Below are 15,974 nucleotides of genomic sequence, written 5' to 3'. Positions count from 1 at the left end.
CATCCCTCATACAGCTAGCTTTCCTCGATCGATCAAATTTCAACATCCTACGCGGCATATCTGAGCACGTCGGTAATGTGAACGGTTGATTCCTAGCAACCCGATTGCGCCTGGCAAGGTTCCCATCGGGCTCCACGCGGTGCCTCGGTGGAGAGTCGGGGTCCAGGTTAAGCAATTTTAGTGTTGGCATCGAAGGCATAGCTCCGGACGCAAGGGGGGATGTACTGTAATGTACAATCGACTTCCACGGACATCTACGCAAGAATCCTCCGTCCCAGCCAAGGCTGAATCACAGCCATCCCGAATCGAGTATCGACCACCGCGAGGCGACCCAGACCGGCCCCAGAGTGGAGTCAGGCTGAGGCCGAGCCTGCAGGTAGGGGGCTGAGTGGACGGCACACCTTGCAGTCCAATTGATCTGCTGGCGATGAAAATGACCATGGGTCGAGAGCAAATAATGACAAAAGTCAGTAGTGATGCATTTTTATTCATTCCGGTCATAAGCTATCTCGTTTCTAGCCACGGCAGCAATCGTCGAGCGATGCCACGAATCCGGCGGAACTAAGTCCTGCGACTCACGCCTCTGCATCGAGGGTCTGGAATTGCGGGCTGAACGTCTTCCGCACCCAGTCCATGTATCCCCTCCATTTGTGGAGATCGGTGGACGTTTCGGCCCCCGGAAATGCCTTGCTAAGCTCCTTGGTGATCTTGAGGATGCCCCGCGACGCCTCGTGCGCCTTCTCCAGCTCCTGTTTGACCGCATTCTCCTTCGGCTTGAACGAGAGCACCGTCGTGTAGCCCTCCGAGAGAGCATCCAGTCGGCGCTCGGTCTCTTCAGGTGCAATGCTGATCAGCTTGGACGTCATCAGGTTGCTGATCGCGCGGATATCCTGCTCATCGGCGATCCCCGCAATGACGCGATCGAAAATTTCAGACGCATGGGAGCGCGAAAAGGAGGTGTCGAGCGACGCGTAGAGTGTCTCGTAGGCGCTCTGCAAGATGGTAGTCAGACAGATATTCAGAATTAAAACAAAACTAGGTGATTCACCTTGCGGAGGTCGAGTCCGTCATCCACCTTGTGCTTGAACGGACCCATCTGCACCTCGCGGATGAGCTCGGGCTTGATCTGGGTATCACCAAATACTGCAGGAAGTAGTTCACCCAGATGGGGAAGAAGCAGGTTCATCTTGTTGTGGATTGCAGAGTTCAGGGTAGTCAATGCAAGCCGGTGGTTACCTAGATCCTGATCACTCAGCATGTTGCTGAGCAGAGGCACCATCAGTGGTCGTAAAACGTCATTGTAAGCGTCGCTCGAATCGGCAAGTGTGAAGCGGAAGGCAGAAATCACAACACCACGGATCACCGGATCGGGGTTGGACAAATACTCCTACAAAACGATCAGCACTGAGCGCGTCAAGGGAAGAAGTTGCTGGGTCGAACAAACCTGAAAGTGAGGAATGTAAGCGACCGGGTCAAGGAGAGCCAGCCGGCCAATACATTCGGCGCCGACAGCACGATTGTCCTCCTCCTCGGAAACAGCTAACAGCGCCTTCCAAAGTTTGTGGGCAGACGGGGCCAACTCGGGACGTACAACCTCGGAGTGTTGGAGTAACTCTCGAACGGAGTGCAGCAAGAGATAGCTGTGGGCGTTGGACTTGTCTAGGCCATTCAAAAGGATCGGCAGGTAGGCTTTGATATTTCCTGCGGCCGCATTCCCAAGAGCAGTGGCAGCCGACAAGCGGACGTGGTCGGACGAGGAGCCGAAATGAGCAATGAAGATGTCAGGTGCGAGCGAGCAATCGGCACCCATTCGCAGTCCGATCTCGCCCAGAATCGCAAGCGAAAGAGACTTGCGACTGGGATCCTTCGCTGCCCGCAATTCGGTCGAGAAATCCTCCATGGTGACGCCCAGATTTGGCCCCCCATGAACAAGGAGGGTGCCGATGGTCCGACCGACAACAGAGGAGTCACCAGTGATTCCAACCTTTCGTAAGAGACTCTGCATCAAATGAGCACCGGCGCCTTCATCGCCGATGACCTTTGCCAAAAGAAGCAAGGCTTTGAGAACAGTGCCGACAAGCGGTTGTTTAACAATGGAGCAGACGGAGGAGATCAGAGCATCGTTGACAAGAGTTTTGGAATTTCCAGGTACGAGCTTGGCAATGATGATGAGACTCGGTGTAAGGAGATGGAAGTCGGGTGCTGATAGAAGAGGCAAGAGGTCATTCTCCAACGCGGCCATCGTGTTAGCGTCAAGGAGAGATCTGGTGTTTGAATTCATAGCAAGACTCCGAAGAGCCTCGAGACACGAACTGCGCAACGCACGATCTGCCTTTCTAAGGTTGGATCCCAACTCAAGAGTGACACTATTCACCCATTCGGGTGTCACATCTTCCTTGCGGCTGGTCAGCACAACTACATCGTCAATCGCACGCACAGCCGACAGACGAGTTGTCTCGTTCTTAGCGCGGTCCACCAAGACGGTGAGACCCTTTGCTCGCCGGTCTGCGGAAAGATACTCGGTGCCCCGTTCACCCGATGTGCGAGCAAGGATGACACCAAATACATGAATCGCTCGTTGGCGAACCTCCAAGTCGGCACTGGTATCAATAATTCGGGCTAGAACAACCTCATAAAGCTTTTCTATCTGCATTGCAACATCAGGGGTGTTGGAAGAGACACGAGGTGGAGTCAGTGCCTTCACGATCTGTTCCACGGCCCCCAGAGCCTCGCTGCTAACTTTGTAGTTGCGCTCATTGACCGCCCCAACCACGCCTGGAACGAGGGCAATGAGGAAGGGAAGGAGTGCATCAGACAGATGGGTTTCTGCAATTGCGGAAAGCAGAGCCAGAGTTTCGATTTGCAGGGTTCCTGCGCTCACGGCGGCACTAGAGTGTGCTGTTGAGCTACCCGAGGGGGACGATTTTAGGGCGTCTGCGATGAGGTCTTCGATCTGCTGAAGATGATCGGCCAGTCCGCCATAGCGGGCCAGGGAAAGGCTTTTCAGTAAAACGATGGCAGCTTGCCGTAGAGGCATTGAAGCCTGTTTCCACGTCTTCACCAGGCTCTGCACAATTAAAGGCACGGAACGGGCCAAATCCGCTTGTGGTCCGGATTGTGGCGATGAAGGAATGACAGGTGAGTCAATGGCGGAGGAAGTGCCGGCACTAGGCTCAAAGTCGACCATGCTTGCATCACTATCCTGGCGTCTTCTCTTGCGGGAGTTCTTGGACCCGCCCACGGCTTCCAAAAACCCATTGGATGTGACAACCGCCGAACCTTCGCTGGTTTTACGGACCAGAGCTGTGAGAGTGGAGACGACTTCGAGCTTCACACTTTCCTCGCGCTCTCGGCTAATCCGCGAGATGAGGGCGGGGGTGACTTGTTGATACAGGGTAGCATCATCCAGTGGACGGCCGCGGCCTGAGATGAGCGTGTAGAGCAGTTTGGCGGCACATCGACGAACCTTCCAGCTCATATCATCAACATCACTGTATCCACCTTCCTCCTCGAAGTCTTCGAAGTCCTCGTCGTCCAGGTCGGGCTCCTCGGTCGCGTCGTCCTCGCTGCCATCATCCTGGGTGCCTCCCATTTCCTCGTCATCTTCAACTTCGGCGACATTGGGGTCATATTTGAGAAATCGGAGGGCGGCATTGGTGGTATTGGTGAGGTAGGGCTGCATCTGTTGATTGCAGGAGCTGATCAGAGCCTCTAGCGTGACCAAAGCAGTCTCGCGGAGCTCGTCGGTCTGAGGGTCATGGTCCTCGTCATGCGAGTATTCCGACATTTTGCTGTATTTCGAGCAACTTTATTGATTGGTCGATTCACAACAAAAGCTGGCAGGTAAGCCTATCTGCGAAGAGCTGGAGCTGGAGCTGGAGATGGAAATGGAACCGAAAGCTGGGTTGAGCCCCGCGTCGATCCCGTCCGGAATTATGTAGCCCCGGTGGCCGACGTGCGGCGATGAGATTCGTAATGCTGCGAATGCGATGATGCGATGTCCACTGTTCACTGTAGGAAATCCAGGAGATCGAGTGACGGTTGCTCGCTTCTTTTAGACGCGAGCAAAGCAGCTAGCCCACCTTGTTTTCGAGCTTTGGCGCGTTTCTTGCTGTTGACGTTGTCGTTTTTGGCTGGATCGGCTGTGAGAGCAGCAGTTTCGGAAGGAATACTGTTGGCCGTTGAAGCAGCAGTAGGCGTAGAAGAGGTAGCAGTCACCGTCTTCACTGGGGCTGGAGGTTTAGAGGCGCGTAGAGGTTTGCTGCTCGTCATGCGTGGCAGGACAACGCGTTGCTTGCAGCGTTGACATTTGTACACTGTCGCACCCCCTATTGATCCCGGTTTTGAGACAGCGTGGGACCTACTGTTCTTCGGGCTGACTCGAGTGACGCTGGATTTACCCTGTCTAAGACTACCACAGCCACCGCAGTGGTGTTTATGTTGTCGCGGATGGAGTGGTTTCTGATCCTCGAGGAGGATACGCGTGTGGACGGCCAACAGATGCGCAGACGTTGAAGGGCTGCGCGAGTCCAGCCAATCAGCAGCTTTACTGAGAAAGCGCAGTTGAGGAGGCTCGACGGGGGCCATTGTAGTGAATGTGAATCTGGCCGAACTAGGGAAGAGGGATGATTAGTTTGGGAGTTCGAGATGGTGGCCCGCTTCTGTCGCCGAGTTTTGCGGGCGAATGAGAGGCTCCGCTGCCATCTCGAGCATTCACCTTATTCCCGGCATTCACTGAACACCACCACTTCACTGTCAACCAACCCAGTCTTCCTGCTCCCTGGCAATTATTTAACTCGGTCTTTGCATCTGCCATTCCCCTTCTTCCTCCTTCTGCCTCCCATTCCATTTCATCTTGCTCCTTAACCATGTTCTTCTCCCTTCTTGCCTGACCTCTCAATTATTCCTGCTCGGGTGCCATCTGATACTCACTTGTGATCTTCACTGGTAGCATCCAGTACTTGAAGGAGAGATTCCATCTTCCACGTATCATTCCTATCATTCCTCACCACATTCATCCTTCTACCTCTTCCCCCTATCACCCTCCCTCGTCATGTCTTCCTCCCCTCGCATCGCTGTTGTTGGCTGTGTAAGTTTCTTCCATTGTGCAGCTTTTCACCTGAACGTAGCAGATGAGCTTGAAATCAGAGTGGATGCTAATACATGATACAGGGCCACGGTTGTCTGAATGACATCTATGCCGATGTCGAGAAGCAGACTGCGGCTCGTGGCTGGACTGGTGTTGATTGTGTGATCATCGGTGGTGACTTCCAGGTTTGAATTTCTCTTTACCCCGAAGCATGAGAACCTTAAGATTCAAGGGCTCGACTGACCTGACTAGGCTCTTCGCAACGCCAACGATGCAGCTTGCATCTCCGTTCCTGCCAAGTACAAGCAGATGGGAGACTTCCATGAGTACTACTCTGGACAGCGCCAAGCGCCTTACCTCACCATCTTCTGTGCTGGTAATCATGAGGCTAGCAACTACCTCTTCGAGCTCTACTACGGTGGTTGGGTTGCTCCCAACATCTACTACCTCGGTGCCGCCAACGTTCTCCGCCTGGGCCCCCTCCGCATCTCCGGAATGTCCGGTATCTGGAAAGGCTACGACTACCGCAAGCCTCATTTCGAACGTCTGCCCTACAACTCCGAAGACGTCCAGAGCGTCTACCATATCCGAGAGCTGGATGTCCGCAAGCTTCTTCAGATCCGTACCCAGGTCGACGTCGGACTGTCTCACGACTGGCCCCGTGGCATCGAACGATTCGGTGACCAGGACGAACTCTTCCGTAAGAAGAAGCATCTGCGCGAGGACTCCACCCATGGCCGTCTGGGCAGCCCCGCTGCCCGCGATGTGATCGATCGTCTCCGCCCTGCTTACTGGTTTTCAGCTCATCTCCACGTCAAGTTTGCAGTGCTCATGACCCATGATGGCGCCAGAACCCGCAAGGCCACATCGAACCGCGATGAACCCGCTGCCTGGGCCCATGAGGAGATTGTTCAAGCCCCGGAGCCCCTCGGGGATCTCATTACTTTCGATGGCCATAAGAGCCCAGAGAAGAAAGGTGTTGCAGAGGTACGTGCCGCAATTGGGACTATCGCCAACCGGCTGTCCGCTTGGAGCAACTTCGGAGAGACCGCACGGAGGACCGAGGCTATTGCGTTCAAGAAACTTCGCGAGGATTTCGAGAAGCCCCGTCGCCCAACCGACAAGGGATGCCACAGTGTTACTTACAAAATTCGTGCTAAGAACAACCAGAACTCCCTCAAAACCGAGATCGTCGATGTCGACATGAACAAGAAGCAGAAGCTGGACGAGCTCGTCCAGAACACCGACGAGATTGACCTAGGCACCAGCAGCGAGTCGAGCAACGGATCCCCTGCACGCAACGTCGGTTCCCCGAACGCCTCCAACACCCTGGCAACTGGCACGGACGGGGCTGATGACCACCGTCTGGGACAGTCACTGGTCGACCAGGCAGTGGCTCAGCACGTCCGTGCCCAGCTGCCTGCCAGCCTCGCCCGTCCGCCGGCTGCGGAAACCAAGAAGGTCGTTCCGCAGGAGATCAAGAACGGCGTCACGAAGTTTCTGGCTCTCGACAAGCCAGGGGGTCACGACCCCTACGTCCAACTCGTGGAGATCAAGCCGATCTCCAAGGCCGGCAACGCCGGTGCCCCGCGCCCACTCCGTCTGCAATACGACAAGGAGTGGCTGGCGATCACTCGTGTGTTCGCCAAGGACCTCCAACTCGGCGACCCCAGCGCCGAGGTCCCCGACAATCTGGGGGAGGAAGCATACCGCGCGGCCATCATCGAGGCCGAGGCGTGGGTGGAAGAGAACGTCGTCGCCAAGGGACTAATGGATGTCCCATATAACTTCGCTCTCACTGCGCTGACCTACGACGCGCAGGTGCCGATCACGACGAAGGTCGCCCCGCCGGAATACACCAACCCACAGACCATCGCGTTCTGTGACCTCCTCCAGATCCCCAACCCCTTCAACCTGTCGGATGAGGAGCGAGAGGCCCGGGTCGACGCCGGCCCCCGGTCCCTTCTGCGGCCCGAGAACGAGGGCAAGCGCCGCGGAGGCCGGGGTGGCCGTGGACGTCGCGGCCGCGCGGGCGGTCGCTAAGAGAAGAGGGTGGTCTGGTCGGTCTGGTGGTGTCGAGATGGCCTCCATAGCTCCCGCGGGCCATAAGGGTCATCTTGATGGTATCTATTATGTGGAGTGGTGGCTATGTTTATCTCCGGCTGAGTCTGAGATCACTTTCAATTTGTATTCTTATCATCTCTTCCTCTGTTGATGTTCATCTCGGTCCCGAGATCTGTAATCACCCTCAGTCAGAGGTAGATAATTCAACAATGTCGAGCAATTTGCTTCATTTAGATTTCACGTAACCTAGGTCGGTTTTCCTCGATCCCAGTGTTCAAAAATGCTGGCAGCGAGTTGCAGCCACGTCATTGTCAGACGAGTATAAAGCTAGTCTCTACCCAACAACAACGTTCCAGGACATGGCATCGAAATTCAGATATCTGCAGCTACTCAATCTCTTCGATACGCGGTCTCGTAGCTGCATTCCGCCCAGCTAGGGGATCAAGATCCAGTCCTGCAATCCGATCTCCAAGCTCCAATCTCGGCTCCGTCGCGTCGCCTTCTCCCATCTGAGCTGCAATTCCCCACATCAAAGACTTCTCCATCCACGCTTCCAGACTCTCAATCAGAACGCGCAGGTGTCCACGGACAATACTATCTGTCTCCCGGCTCTCGACAAATCCGAGGGTACGCAGCATGGATGGAATATTACCCACTGTGGAAGGCCCGCGGATGTTCTGGTCCTGCGAGTGGGTGAAATGTCCAGAAGTTTCGTCGGTGAGGGAGAACCCGAATCCAATTTCTCTTCCGTTTCGCTCTTCGCGTGCTGTATCAAATGCCTTTAGGATGTCGAGGATAAGCACAGCGCCTGCGCGACGAAGAATTGCGCTTTCTACGCTTGGCTCGAGGGTGATTGTGGCTAGTGCGAGACTAACCGCCGAGGAGATGAGGGCAGGGCCTAGGCCAATGATATTGGTCTGGATTGCTGATGCGAGGATAGACAGCGCTGAGGCGCGGACGCGTAAATCATCGGGCTCTTCGTCTGCAGATGCACCTGCAGCCCATGCGGCGACGACATTTGCGGCGTGCTCTGGGGACTCGTCTGCGGAGATGTCATCCCCATCGTCATCGTCGTCGGCGATCGCCTGGGTCTTTGACACAGATGTTCCAGTCGGAATTGACCATCCCGCAGGCATACCTGGTTCCTTCTGCTTGCGCTGTTCGCGCTCTTGCCTTCGTCGTTCTTTTTCCTCTTGCTGTCTACGGCTCCTTTGGGCTTGCGGCTTTTGACCTCGTCTTCCTGCCACAGCGACCATGCCCTCGCCGAGGATTTTCGCCGTCTCTCCAGTCAATGCCTCGCCCAGATCTTGGACCGTGCGCAACAAGGATTCACCGATCTTGAGCCGCTGGTCGAGGGTTTTTTTCTCGGTCTTGTCGGCGTAGCTGTCGACCAGTGTTTTTACCACGGTCCGCGGGTGCCTCGATGATAATGTCCCAATGAGTTTTATTGCATTGAGATAGATGAATTCCTCATTCGCAGATGACTCCGATATATCGGTGATGATAGACAGGAGTAATGTCAAGGTGGATGGAATGTCGAGGACGGGAGATGAATTCATGATCAGCTTCGAAAGAAGAGAGAATCCTTCTGCCTGTATTGGTGGCAGCTCGGAATTCAGGTTTGCCAAAGCCTGACGGTGAGTTTCGAGGTCGGATATATGCGCTGGCAGTGGTTTCGTGTCATCGTGCTCTGGAGATGTGAGCTGAATCTCTAGCAGCATCGAAGAGGTGGTTGCTGGCTTGGAAAGTGCGGTCGGCAAAAACGGGATAAGCTGATCCAGTCGATCCTTGATACACTCCAATGAAGCCTTGGTTTCTCGGGATATCGCAAAGTCGGGCGATGCAAGGACCGTGGACAACAAGCTAAATGCCGTTGACAGAGACTCAGATGCCTCCTTGTCCGATCCTTCTTCTTCTTTCTGGTTCTCGTCTTGTACAATATGGGCAAGTGATGAAAGAGATGGCTTTCCAGACTTCTGGTCTCGCCTCCTGGCTTCTTGTGCAGATTTAGTGCCCAGTTCTCCGTCTATGACTTGCTTGATAAGTTCTAAAACTCGAAGCGGGCGGCGTGACAGCGTGTCTTTGAAATTGTCCAGAAGCTTTTCCGCAATCTTGGCGCTCACCAGCTGTTGGATAATATTGTTTGTTTTGCCGATATGCTGTGGCTTTGATGACTTGGTCTTTTCGTCTGGCTCGTGCGATTTCACCAGCCATGTCTCGCTGACGTAGAGGAATATATCGCCTGTGCGCTCCTCGCTGCTGGGGTCGGAGCCTAGCAGTTCGACAAACAACTCCGTCCTACTCTGCAGTGAATCGATCAGCTTGATGAGATTAGACTGATCCTCTCCCACCTCAATTCTCCTTCTTAGTGCAACCCGGCCTTCGGAGGCGGTGGCATAGGTCCAACTCGAGCCACCATCCCAGAGCAGGTTATCAACGAGCTTCTTGAGCGGTGGCACACCGACTGAGATGCCAAAGTAGGCTTGGAGTAAAGCCATTACCTTCCCATGAAGTTGTTCAAAATCTTGCTCTTTAGAGTAGCATGCCAAACCCCAAAGAGGGACAAGGATGGGGTAGATTATTCTCTTGACAAGACCGGGATTTGGGTGCTGCAAGGACAGACTTTTCAGGCGATTTATGGCCAGTTCGACCAGTTCATCATCCACCAAGGTGTTGATTGAGAGCTTTTTCCCTCTGTCGAGCGGTTTAGACCCTTCGATGTCTGCATATCGATCCATCCATCTGCTGGAGGCATTGTTAAGCTCCGCGGTAAGAGCCCTGAAGATGGGCTCGATGAAGATCAAGTGTCCGGTTGTGCCTGGAGCACCAAAAGCACGTTTGCCCAAAATACCACTTCCAATGGTGTAAGATGCCGTCTTCCTCAAATCAGGGTCGTCGCCGTCCAACAGGGACAGCAATTGAGGGGCAATGATCTCGAAGTATGACTCCGCTTTGATGCCCTGAGGTACTGAAGAGAGAAGCCTTGAGATCTGCATGATGGCTTGGACGGTGAAGTGAGGACCACTGGACGGCTCGCTCTGGGCTTCTTGTCCCAGTGAGGGGGCAAATTGGGACGCAATAAACATGATGGTTTGTAAGACACCACCGGGGCGAAGTGGAACTTGGGATATTTGAGCCGACACTGTGGATTTGAACCAGGCAGTAGTATCCGACTGAAGGAAACTGGACAGTGTTGGCAGAAGGACTGCACTCGGGGTACTGATATCTGTCAGCGCCCAGAAGTATCGAAAGGGGTGGTAGATCTCACTCATGAACAAAATCAAGAAATCCTTTCTGAAACTTGGATTGATGGTCATTAGCTGGCATGTTGGGATTGAAAGCCAAGTCCGCCGCGCCACTGATTATATCGCTTAGAATGCGACCCCGGATAACTGGCTGTATGCTAGATCGCCTGTCTGACGCGATGTCAAGTAGGACCCCCATGATCAAACGCAGAAGATCTTCGTTATGAGGTGTGCTACTGGCAACAGATGAAACCTGCTTCGCGATGACGCCAGCCGGCAATACGGAAATCACTCTCTGCTGTAAAGGAATTCCGACTCCGGATGAAAGCGACGGATAAATCCCTTCCAGCGAGATCAGATCCAACAATGCATGTAGCATCCGACGACGCTTTGCATCTTCAAGAGCTTCATCTTCGCGTTCTCCTTCGAGAAGCAGTTCATCCTGCTGTCCTGCTGGAGTAACAAAAGCCGTGTGGATCTGGTTCAGGATCTTCAATGCCCTGCCAATGACCTCCGTCCTCACTGCTTCGTTGCTCTCTGCGGAAACATCTGGGATCTGGCTGAGAATCGCCAGCAACGATTTGCCTTGAGATTTTTGTAGTTCATCTTCTCGGCCGTTAGCTCGGAAGCAGCGAGTTCAACGCATTGGAGATGACATGCCTCGATTGAGCACCGGGTTCAAAAACTCGCTGGCTGCGCCAAACGCGTACCGAATGCGGTTTGAATCGCCCATCACGAGCTAATCAGCTCAGTAAAACACTTCAGGTTCATCGCTTGGAACTCTCCAACCAAAACGTTAGAAGCAGCTGCTATATCCGCCGCGAGAGGCAAGAGGATCTGGTCTTGGCGTTCACTCACCTAGATGTTCACGTAAGCAAAGTGGAACGATGAGGTAATATGTCGGACTCGCATTAATAGTTGATCCGTTCCTGTATGTTATGCTTGGCTAAGCGTACGCCCGCTTCCAATTTTGGAAGGTTAGTTGGCAGATTGGGCGGAATAGCAATACAGACTTCTCCTTGATTCCAAAGTTCTCCCAAGTTCCCAGCCGGGAGGGGACCTCCAATTTTTGTAGGAGTACTTCCCACCTCCCAAGGGGAACTTCTCCCTGCCCTAGGACGTCTTCTGCAATGGACAATGAAGGGCGTTTCTAAGTTTCTCTCCTACTCCATGAGTGCATTTGGGGTCTCACAAGATGCGTCAACTCAGAGTTAAGGATACTAACTACGAAACAAAGGAGAGACCAGAAAAAGCTTGGTTGGAGGTGCCAAAGAGATTTTCAGAGCAACTTCCGTCCGGAGTTAGACTCCATTCAAGAGTCTTTCCAAATGTTTTGGGGCACGACGGCCCAGTACACACCAAGTAATCTTCTCGAGTCCCTCACTATCAGCGCTTCTGGGTCTTCGAAACCTCTTCAAACCTCAACAGAGATATTAATTAGAGCCGAGAATGGAGGACACGCTAGAAATGAAATCTTCTGCGGACATCTCGTTATCCATAAGCACCTTGTAGTGCTCAACCTTCTCTTTGATCTCATCATACGCTGCCAAGTCCTTCATCTTATCAGCGACAAATTTTTCGACCTCTGCTGTATCCTCATAGTCCTGCATACGCTCCTCCCACCACTGCACACCCTTGTGCTTTCGCAGCTGCATGCAAGGAAAGGTCAGATCGTCAAAGAAGCCACTGGAAAGGAGCATATGGAGCCACATAGCGCCTGTGTCTCTGGACCATTTTACCAACTCAGTAAGTTCTCTCCGGTTACTTTCCGTCATCCTCGTCTCTTCCTCCTCAAGTACGCGTATGAAGATCTCGAGACATTTGAAGTAGCGATCGGTAGCCTTTGGGGCCTCTCCCTCTTCGAAGTCCCACTCGTCGTTGACAGGACGATCAAGCAGAAGCCACCAGGGAGCAGATCCAAATAACTGAGCTGGTCCTGCATAAACCCACTCGATGTCTACCACCCCGACGATTGTAAGATCACCCTTACTTCGAACGATCATATTTGCCATGCCGAAATCATCACATATAAGTTTGAAAGGGCCGCGATCATAGGTTGTGTTCGTTAATTCGGGAATCAGAGACTTCAGTATGCTCAACGCCCCATATCTCGATCTTGCACTCCGTGGCCCTGCGATTGAATTTGATTGAAGCAGGAGCTGCTGCCAGTCTTGGTTGTTGATATATTCAAAATATTGTCGAGTGGATTGGAGGCCGTGTGCCCAATCACCTAATGCTATTAGCCCAAGTTCATGTTGAGGTCGTCCGTAGCACAAACCAAATGTACTCACACCTCCTACCCTCAGAATCTCATGTCCCTTCCATGTAAGCGGCCGGCTAGGGGCAGCGAATCTTGTCTTCCGAGTTGGTAGGTTACCAATATGGTTGAAATCAATCTTGAACAGCTGTAACATAAAATATGCCATCTGTCTGTAAACATATTCGATATCGGTCTCCGATATTTCTTCCTTGAGAAGTCTCGAATCGCCCCCACCAAACACATCGTTAAGGCAAACGCCGTTGATGAACTCCATCAGGATAAAAGGACCTAAGCCAAGCTGATTCTCTTCTACAAGTCCCCAAGCATAAATTTTAGGGACGGGTATCGTTGTCTTTCCTCGTATAAGGAAGAGGGCTTCGACCTCCATAGCCACCTTTTCGTCTGCGTATTCTGGGGAAATGCTGCTAGCACGAGGGAGGCGGAGAAACCAGGTTGCTCCATCATCGAAAACAATCCGTTGACCAACATTGTATGAACCGTTCAGGAACCCACCATCTAGCCGGCATCGGAGCTTCTCAGGATGGAAAGCTGAAGCCCAGCTGCAAATACTCCCGTCCACGCGAGCCGTATTTACCTTCTTCACCCAAACAGTCTCTTCCGCCATGTGTAGGATGTCGAGAGGTTTATTGTAGTCCATTGTAGTCGCAGCCACTTGTCAGGCACAAAAAAAGAGCCGTAAAGGATGGAAAGAGAATACGGCGGGAGCATTAGGAGCGTGATTTATCACAGGGTTCAGGTAAGTTGTATGCTGACCGCCAAGTTGGAAGGAGATGCAGAAAATTGGGTACACCCAAACGAAACTAGGAGGTGCTAAATATGTATTCCAAATAAAGACTGATTCGTCTTCTGTTGGTCTAACAGAGGTATTGTGTCAAAAGGGCTGGCAATTGAAGTCGATGCCGCGGACATTTCGTTGTTGTAGCCCTAGATATCCATCTATCGAAGTATACGTTAGTCAGCCGCAGTGCCCCTCCAGCCCCGCCACGCAGAACGTGACGGAAGATTCGGGCGGGCGGTCAGCGAGATTTTTTTTTGGCAATCGGCCTGACGGTTGCGACAAGCGTGAACCTCGCCCCTCATTTGACTCTCGTTAGTGTCTTGTATTAAAGGGATTCGACTGTTCTTTGTCTCATCTCTCTCTCTCTCTATCCATCCTTGTGCATATCTGTTGTGGTTCACCTTACAACTCCTTACAATGTCTGCGGACGCCAACAAGAATGCGCCTGAGTCGCAATTCCAGAAAATCGGCGATTTGGTCGAGCAAGAAGATGACACTGGCCTTGTCCAGGTCGAGTCGCTGTGCATGAACTGCCATGAGACTGTATGTCCTCTCTGTGCAAGCCTATGCTCACTACTGACGTCCCATGCAGGGAACAACCCGACTTCTTCTCCTTCGCGTGCCCTTCTTCCGCGATATCATCCTCGAGTCTTTCGAATGTCCTCACTGCCATTTCAAGGACAATTCCGTCAAGTCAGCTAGCCAGATTCAGGAGAATGGTTGCAAGTACACTCTGGAGGTCTCGAACGAGGAGGATCTCCAACGCCAAGTCATTCGCAGCGACGTTTCCATCTTCAAGGTTGAGTCACTGGGCATTGAGATGCCGAAGGGAGAGAGCCAACTCACCAATGTTGAGGGTGTCATTCAGCGTATCCATGAATCCCTGTCGAGTGAGCAACCCCTGCGCAAGGCCCAGGCCCCCGAGCTCCACGATGCCCTCGAGCCTATTATCCAGAAATTGAAGGACATTCTCGACCGGACTGGGTTCCCATTCACCATATCCCTTGATGACCCAACCGGCAACTCTTGGATTGCGCCCAATACTACCGACCGCGGCACCAAGTACCGCCGCCAGGAATATCCTCGCACCCACGAGCAGAATGAAGAGCTGGGAATTGCCAACGATCCCGAGGCTGCCCGCCATGAGGGGATTCCCGCGCCTGGTGCTGTTGACTCCTTCGATGATATCGTCAACGACGAAGTTTACAGTCTTCCCGCCGAATGCCCTGGATGTACGAAGGCATGCTCGGTCAATGTCAAGAAAGTATCGATTCCTTACTTCAAGGACATTCTGTTGTTCGGAACCAACTGTGAGTCTTGTGGGTACAAATCCAGCGACGTGAAGGCTATTAGCGAGGTTCCAGAGAAGGGCAAGAAGATCACTCTGAGCGTCGAAAACGAGCTGGATCTATCCCGGGACATTCTCAAGTCCGATACATGCTCCCTTGCCAGTGAGGAACTCGAGCTCGTGCTCACAGCTGGATCCCTTGGAGGACGATTCACCACCGTGGAAGGCCTCCTCACCGAGATGCGGGACCAATTGCGTGGTCAGATCTATGATATGGATGATGCTGCCGGCAGCGGAGGTGACAGCATGGCCTCTTCGGATAAGGACAAATGGGCGCGCTTTTTCTCCCGCCTGGATGAGGCCATCGATGGAAAGATCAAGTTCTCCATCACCCTGCAGGATCCTCTGGCGAACAGCTATGTTCAGGATCTATGTGCACCCGCGCAGGACCCTCAAATCCAAATTGAGGAGTACACTCGCACAGATGAAGAGGAGGATGATCTTGGTCTGAAGGACATGAAGACTGAAGGGTATGAAGCAGATGCCGAGAAAGCTGAGGAACAGCAGTCATGATGTGGCTTATTTGGTGACGACTTTCTCTTTTATCTATTTGGTGATGATACCTTACGTTTATTATGATGCATGAGACGCTTCCCTTTTCTTCTGTTATTGCATGACGGCGTCTTTGTTGTATGTATATTCGTCCTTTTTTCCATCCATAGATATCTGGTGATGACAAGGGTTGTGATTACTGGGTGGCCATTACAAAAAGTTTTTGTGTCTGCTTGAGGTCCTCTGTTTCAGGTCCCTTCCTCTTCTGCTCAGCACCTAGAGTCGTCCATCGTAAAGGTTTCATGTCACTTTCCCGGAAATTCGGACTGAGTCTTCAAGAAGCCTCTGATAAACAAGAGGGATGTCAATGTTGGACTCACACGGCCAACCCCTGGGAAGTTATGCAGGTAATCTACTTGAAGATCGAATACATAGGTCCGTACAAATGGCCATACCGAGGTGCAGCCATCCCAGCAGGAAAATAGAATTTTCATCTAGAGCGGTGCGAATGAAAACCTTGGAAATCTATTGAAGGTTACTCATGCCAGGGGCACGTAGATACCTCATATCAAGCACCCCGAGAATTGGGAACCAAACCCAGAGCGGATAGGCTAGATAGTGAGTATTCTGCCTTGAATACATGGCTGCAGCATCTGTGGGTATGTAATAGGTACTCA

The 15,974-nt window shown here is 52.7% G+C and overlaps 6 protein-coding genes across 6 annotated transcripts; 2 read left to right on the top strand and 4 right to left on the bottom strand.

Annotated features, from left to right (window-relative positions):
* Positions 1 to 575: 575 nt before the first annotated feature.
* On the bottom strand, positions 576 to 3,787 carry canA (putative cullin binding protein CanA; the record flags this gene model as incomplete). The annotated part of the gene is made up of 3 exons (XM_056943897.1): positions 576 to 992; positions 1,049 to 1,387; positions 1,445 to 3,787. 3 exons carry the CDS (start codon positions 3,785 to 3,787, stop codon positions 576 to 578), a joined length of 3,099 nt encoding a protein of 1,032 aa, XP_056800780.1.
* A 221-nt stretch (positions 3,788 to 4,008) lies between these two features.
* On the bottom strand, positions 4,009 to 4,587 carry N7459_004712 (ribonuclease P Rpr2/Rpp21/SNM1 subunit; the record flags this gene model as incomplete). Its single annotated transcript, XM_056943896.1, has 1 exon — positions 4,009 to 4,587. The coding sequence occupies one exon, from the start codon at positions 4,585 to 4,587 to the stop codon at positions 4,009 to 4,011; it is 579 nt and encodes a 192-aa protein (XP_056800779.1).
* A 466-nt stretch (positions 4,588 to 5,053) lies between these two features.
* N7459_004711 (RNA lariat debranching enzyme) lies at positions 5,054 to 7,132 on the top strand (the record flags this gene model as incomplete). Its single annotated transcript, XM_056943895.1, has 3 exons — positions 5,054 to 5,089; positions 5,173 to 5,274; positions 5,342 to 7,132. The coding sequence occupies 3 exons, from the start codon at positions 5,054 to 5,056 to the stop codon at positions 7,130 to 7,132; spliced, it is 1,929 nt and encodes a 642-aa protein (XP_056800778.1).
* Positions 7,133 to 7,539: 407 nt separating this feature from the next.
* On the bottom strand, positions 7,540 to 11,131 carry N7459_004710 (RTP1/Tango6 family protein; the record flags this gene model as incomplete). The annotated part of the gene is made up of 3 exons (XM_056943894.1): positions 7,540 to 10,372; positions 10,422 to 11,004; positions 11,059 to 11,131. The coding sequence occupies 3 exons, from the start codon at positions 11,129 to 11,131 to the stop codon at positions 7,540 to 7,542; spliced, it is 3,489 nt and encodes a 1,162-aa protein (XP_056800777.1).
* A 700-nt stretch (positions 11,132 to 11,831) lies between these two features.
* On the bottom strand, positions 11,832 to 13,283 carry N7459_004709 (uncharacterized protein; the record flags this gene model as incomplete). Its single annotated transcript, XM_056943893.1, has 1 exon — positions 11,832 to 13,283. One exon carries the CDS (start codon positions 13,281 to 13,283, stop codon positions 11,832 to 11,834), a length of 1,452 nt encoding a protein of 483 aa, XP_056800776.1.
* Positions 13,284 to 13,874: 591 nt separating this feature from the next.
* zpr1 (zinc finger-containing protein ZPR1) lies at positions 13,875 to 15,318 on the top strand (the record flags this gene model as incomplete). The annotated part of the gene is made up of 2 exons (XM_056943892.1): positions 13,875 to 14,000; positions 14,050 to 15,318. 2 exons carry the CDS (start codon positions 13,875 to 13,877, stop codon positions 15,316 to 15,318), a joined length of 1,395 nt encoding a protein of 464 aa, XP_056800775.1.
* Positions 15,319 to 15,974: the final 656 nt, after the last annotated feature.

This window comes from Penicillium hispanicum, assembly GCF_028827665.1.
Source record: "Penicillium hispanicum strain IBT 35686 chromosome Unknown utg000004l_segment0_segment0, whole genome shotgun sequence".
NCBI classification, from domain to species: Eukaryota; Fungi; Ascomycota; class Eurotiomycetes; order Eurotiales; family Aspergillaceae; genus Penicillium; species Penicillium hispanicum.
Note: the sequence above shows the minus strand (reverse complement) of the source record. Positions and strands in the feature narration are given on the sequence as shown.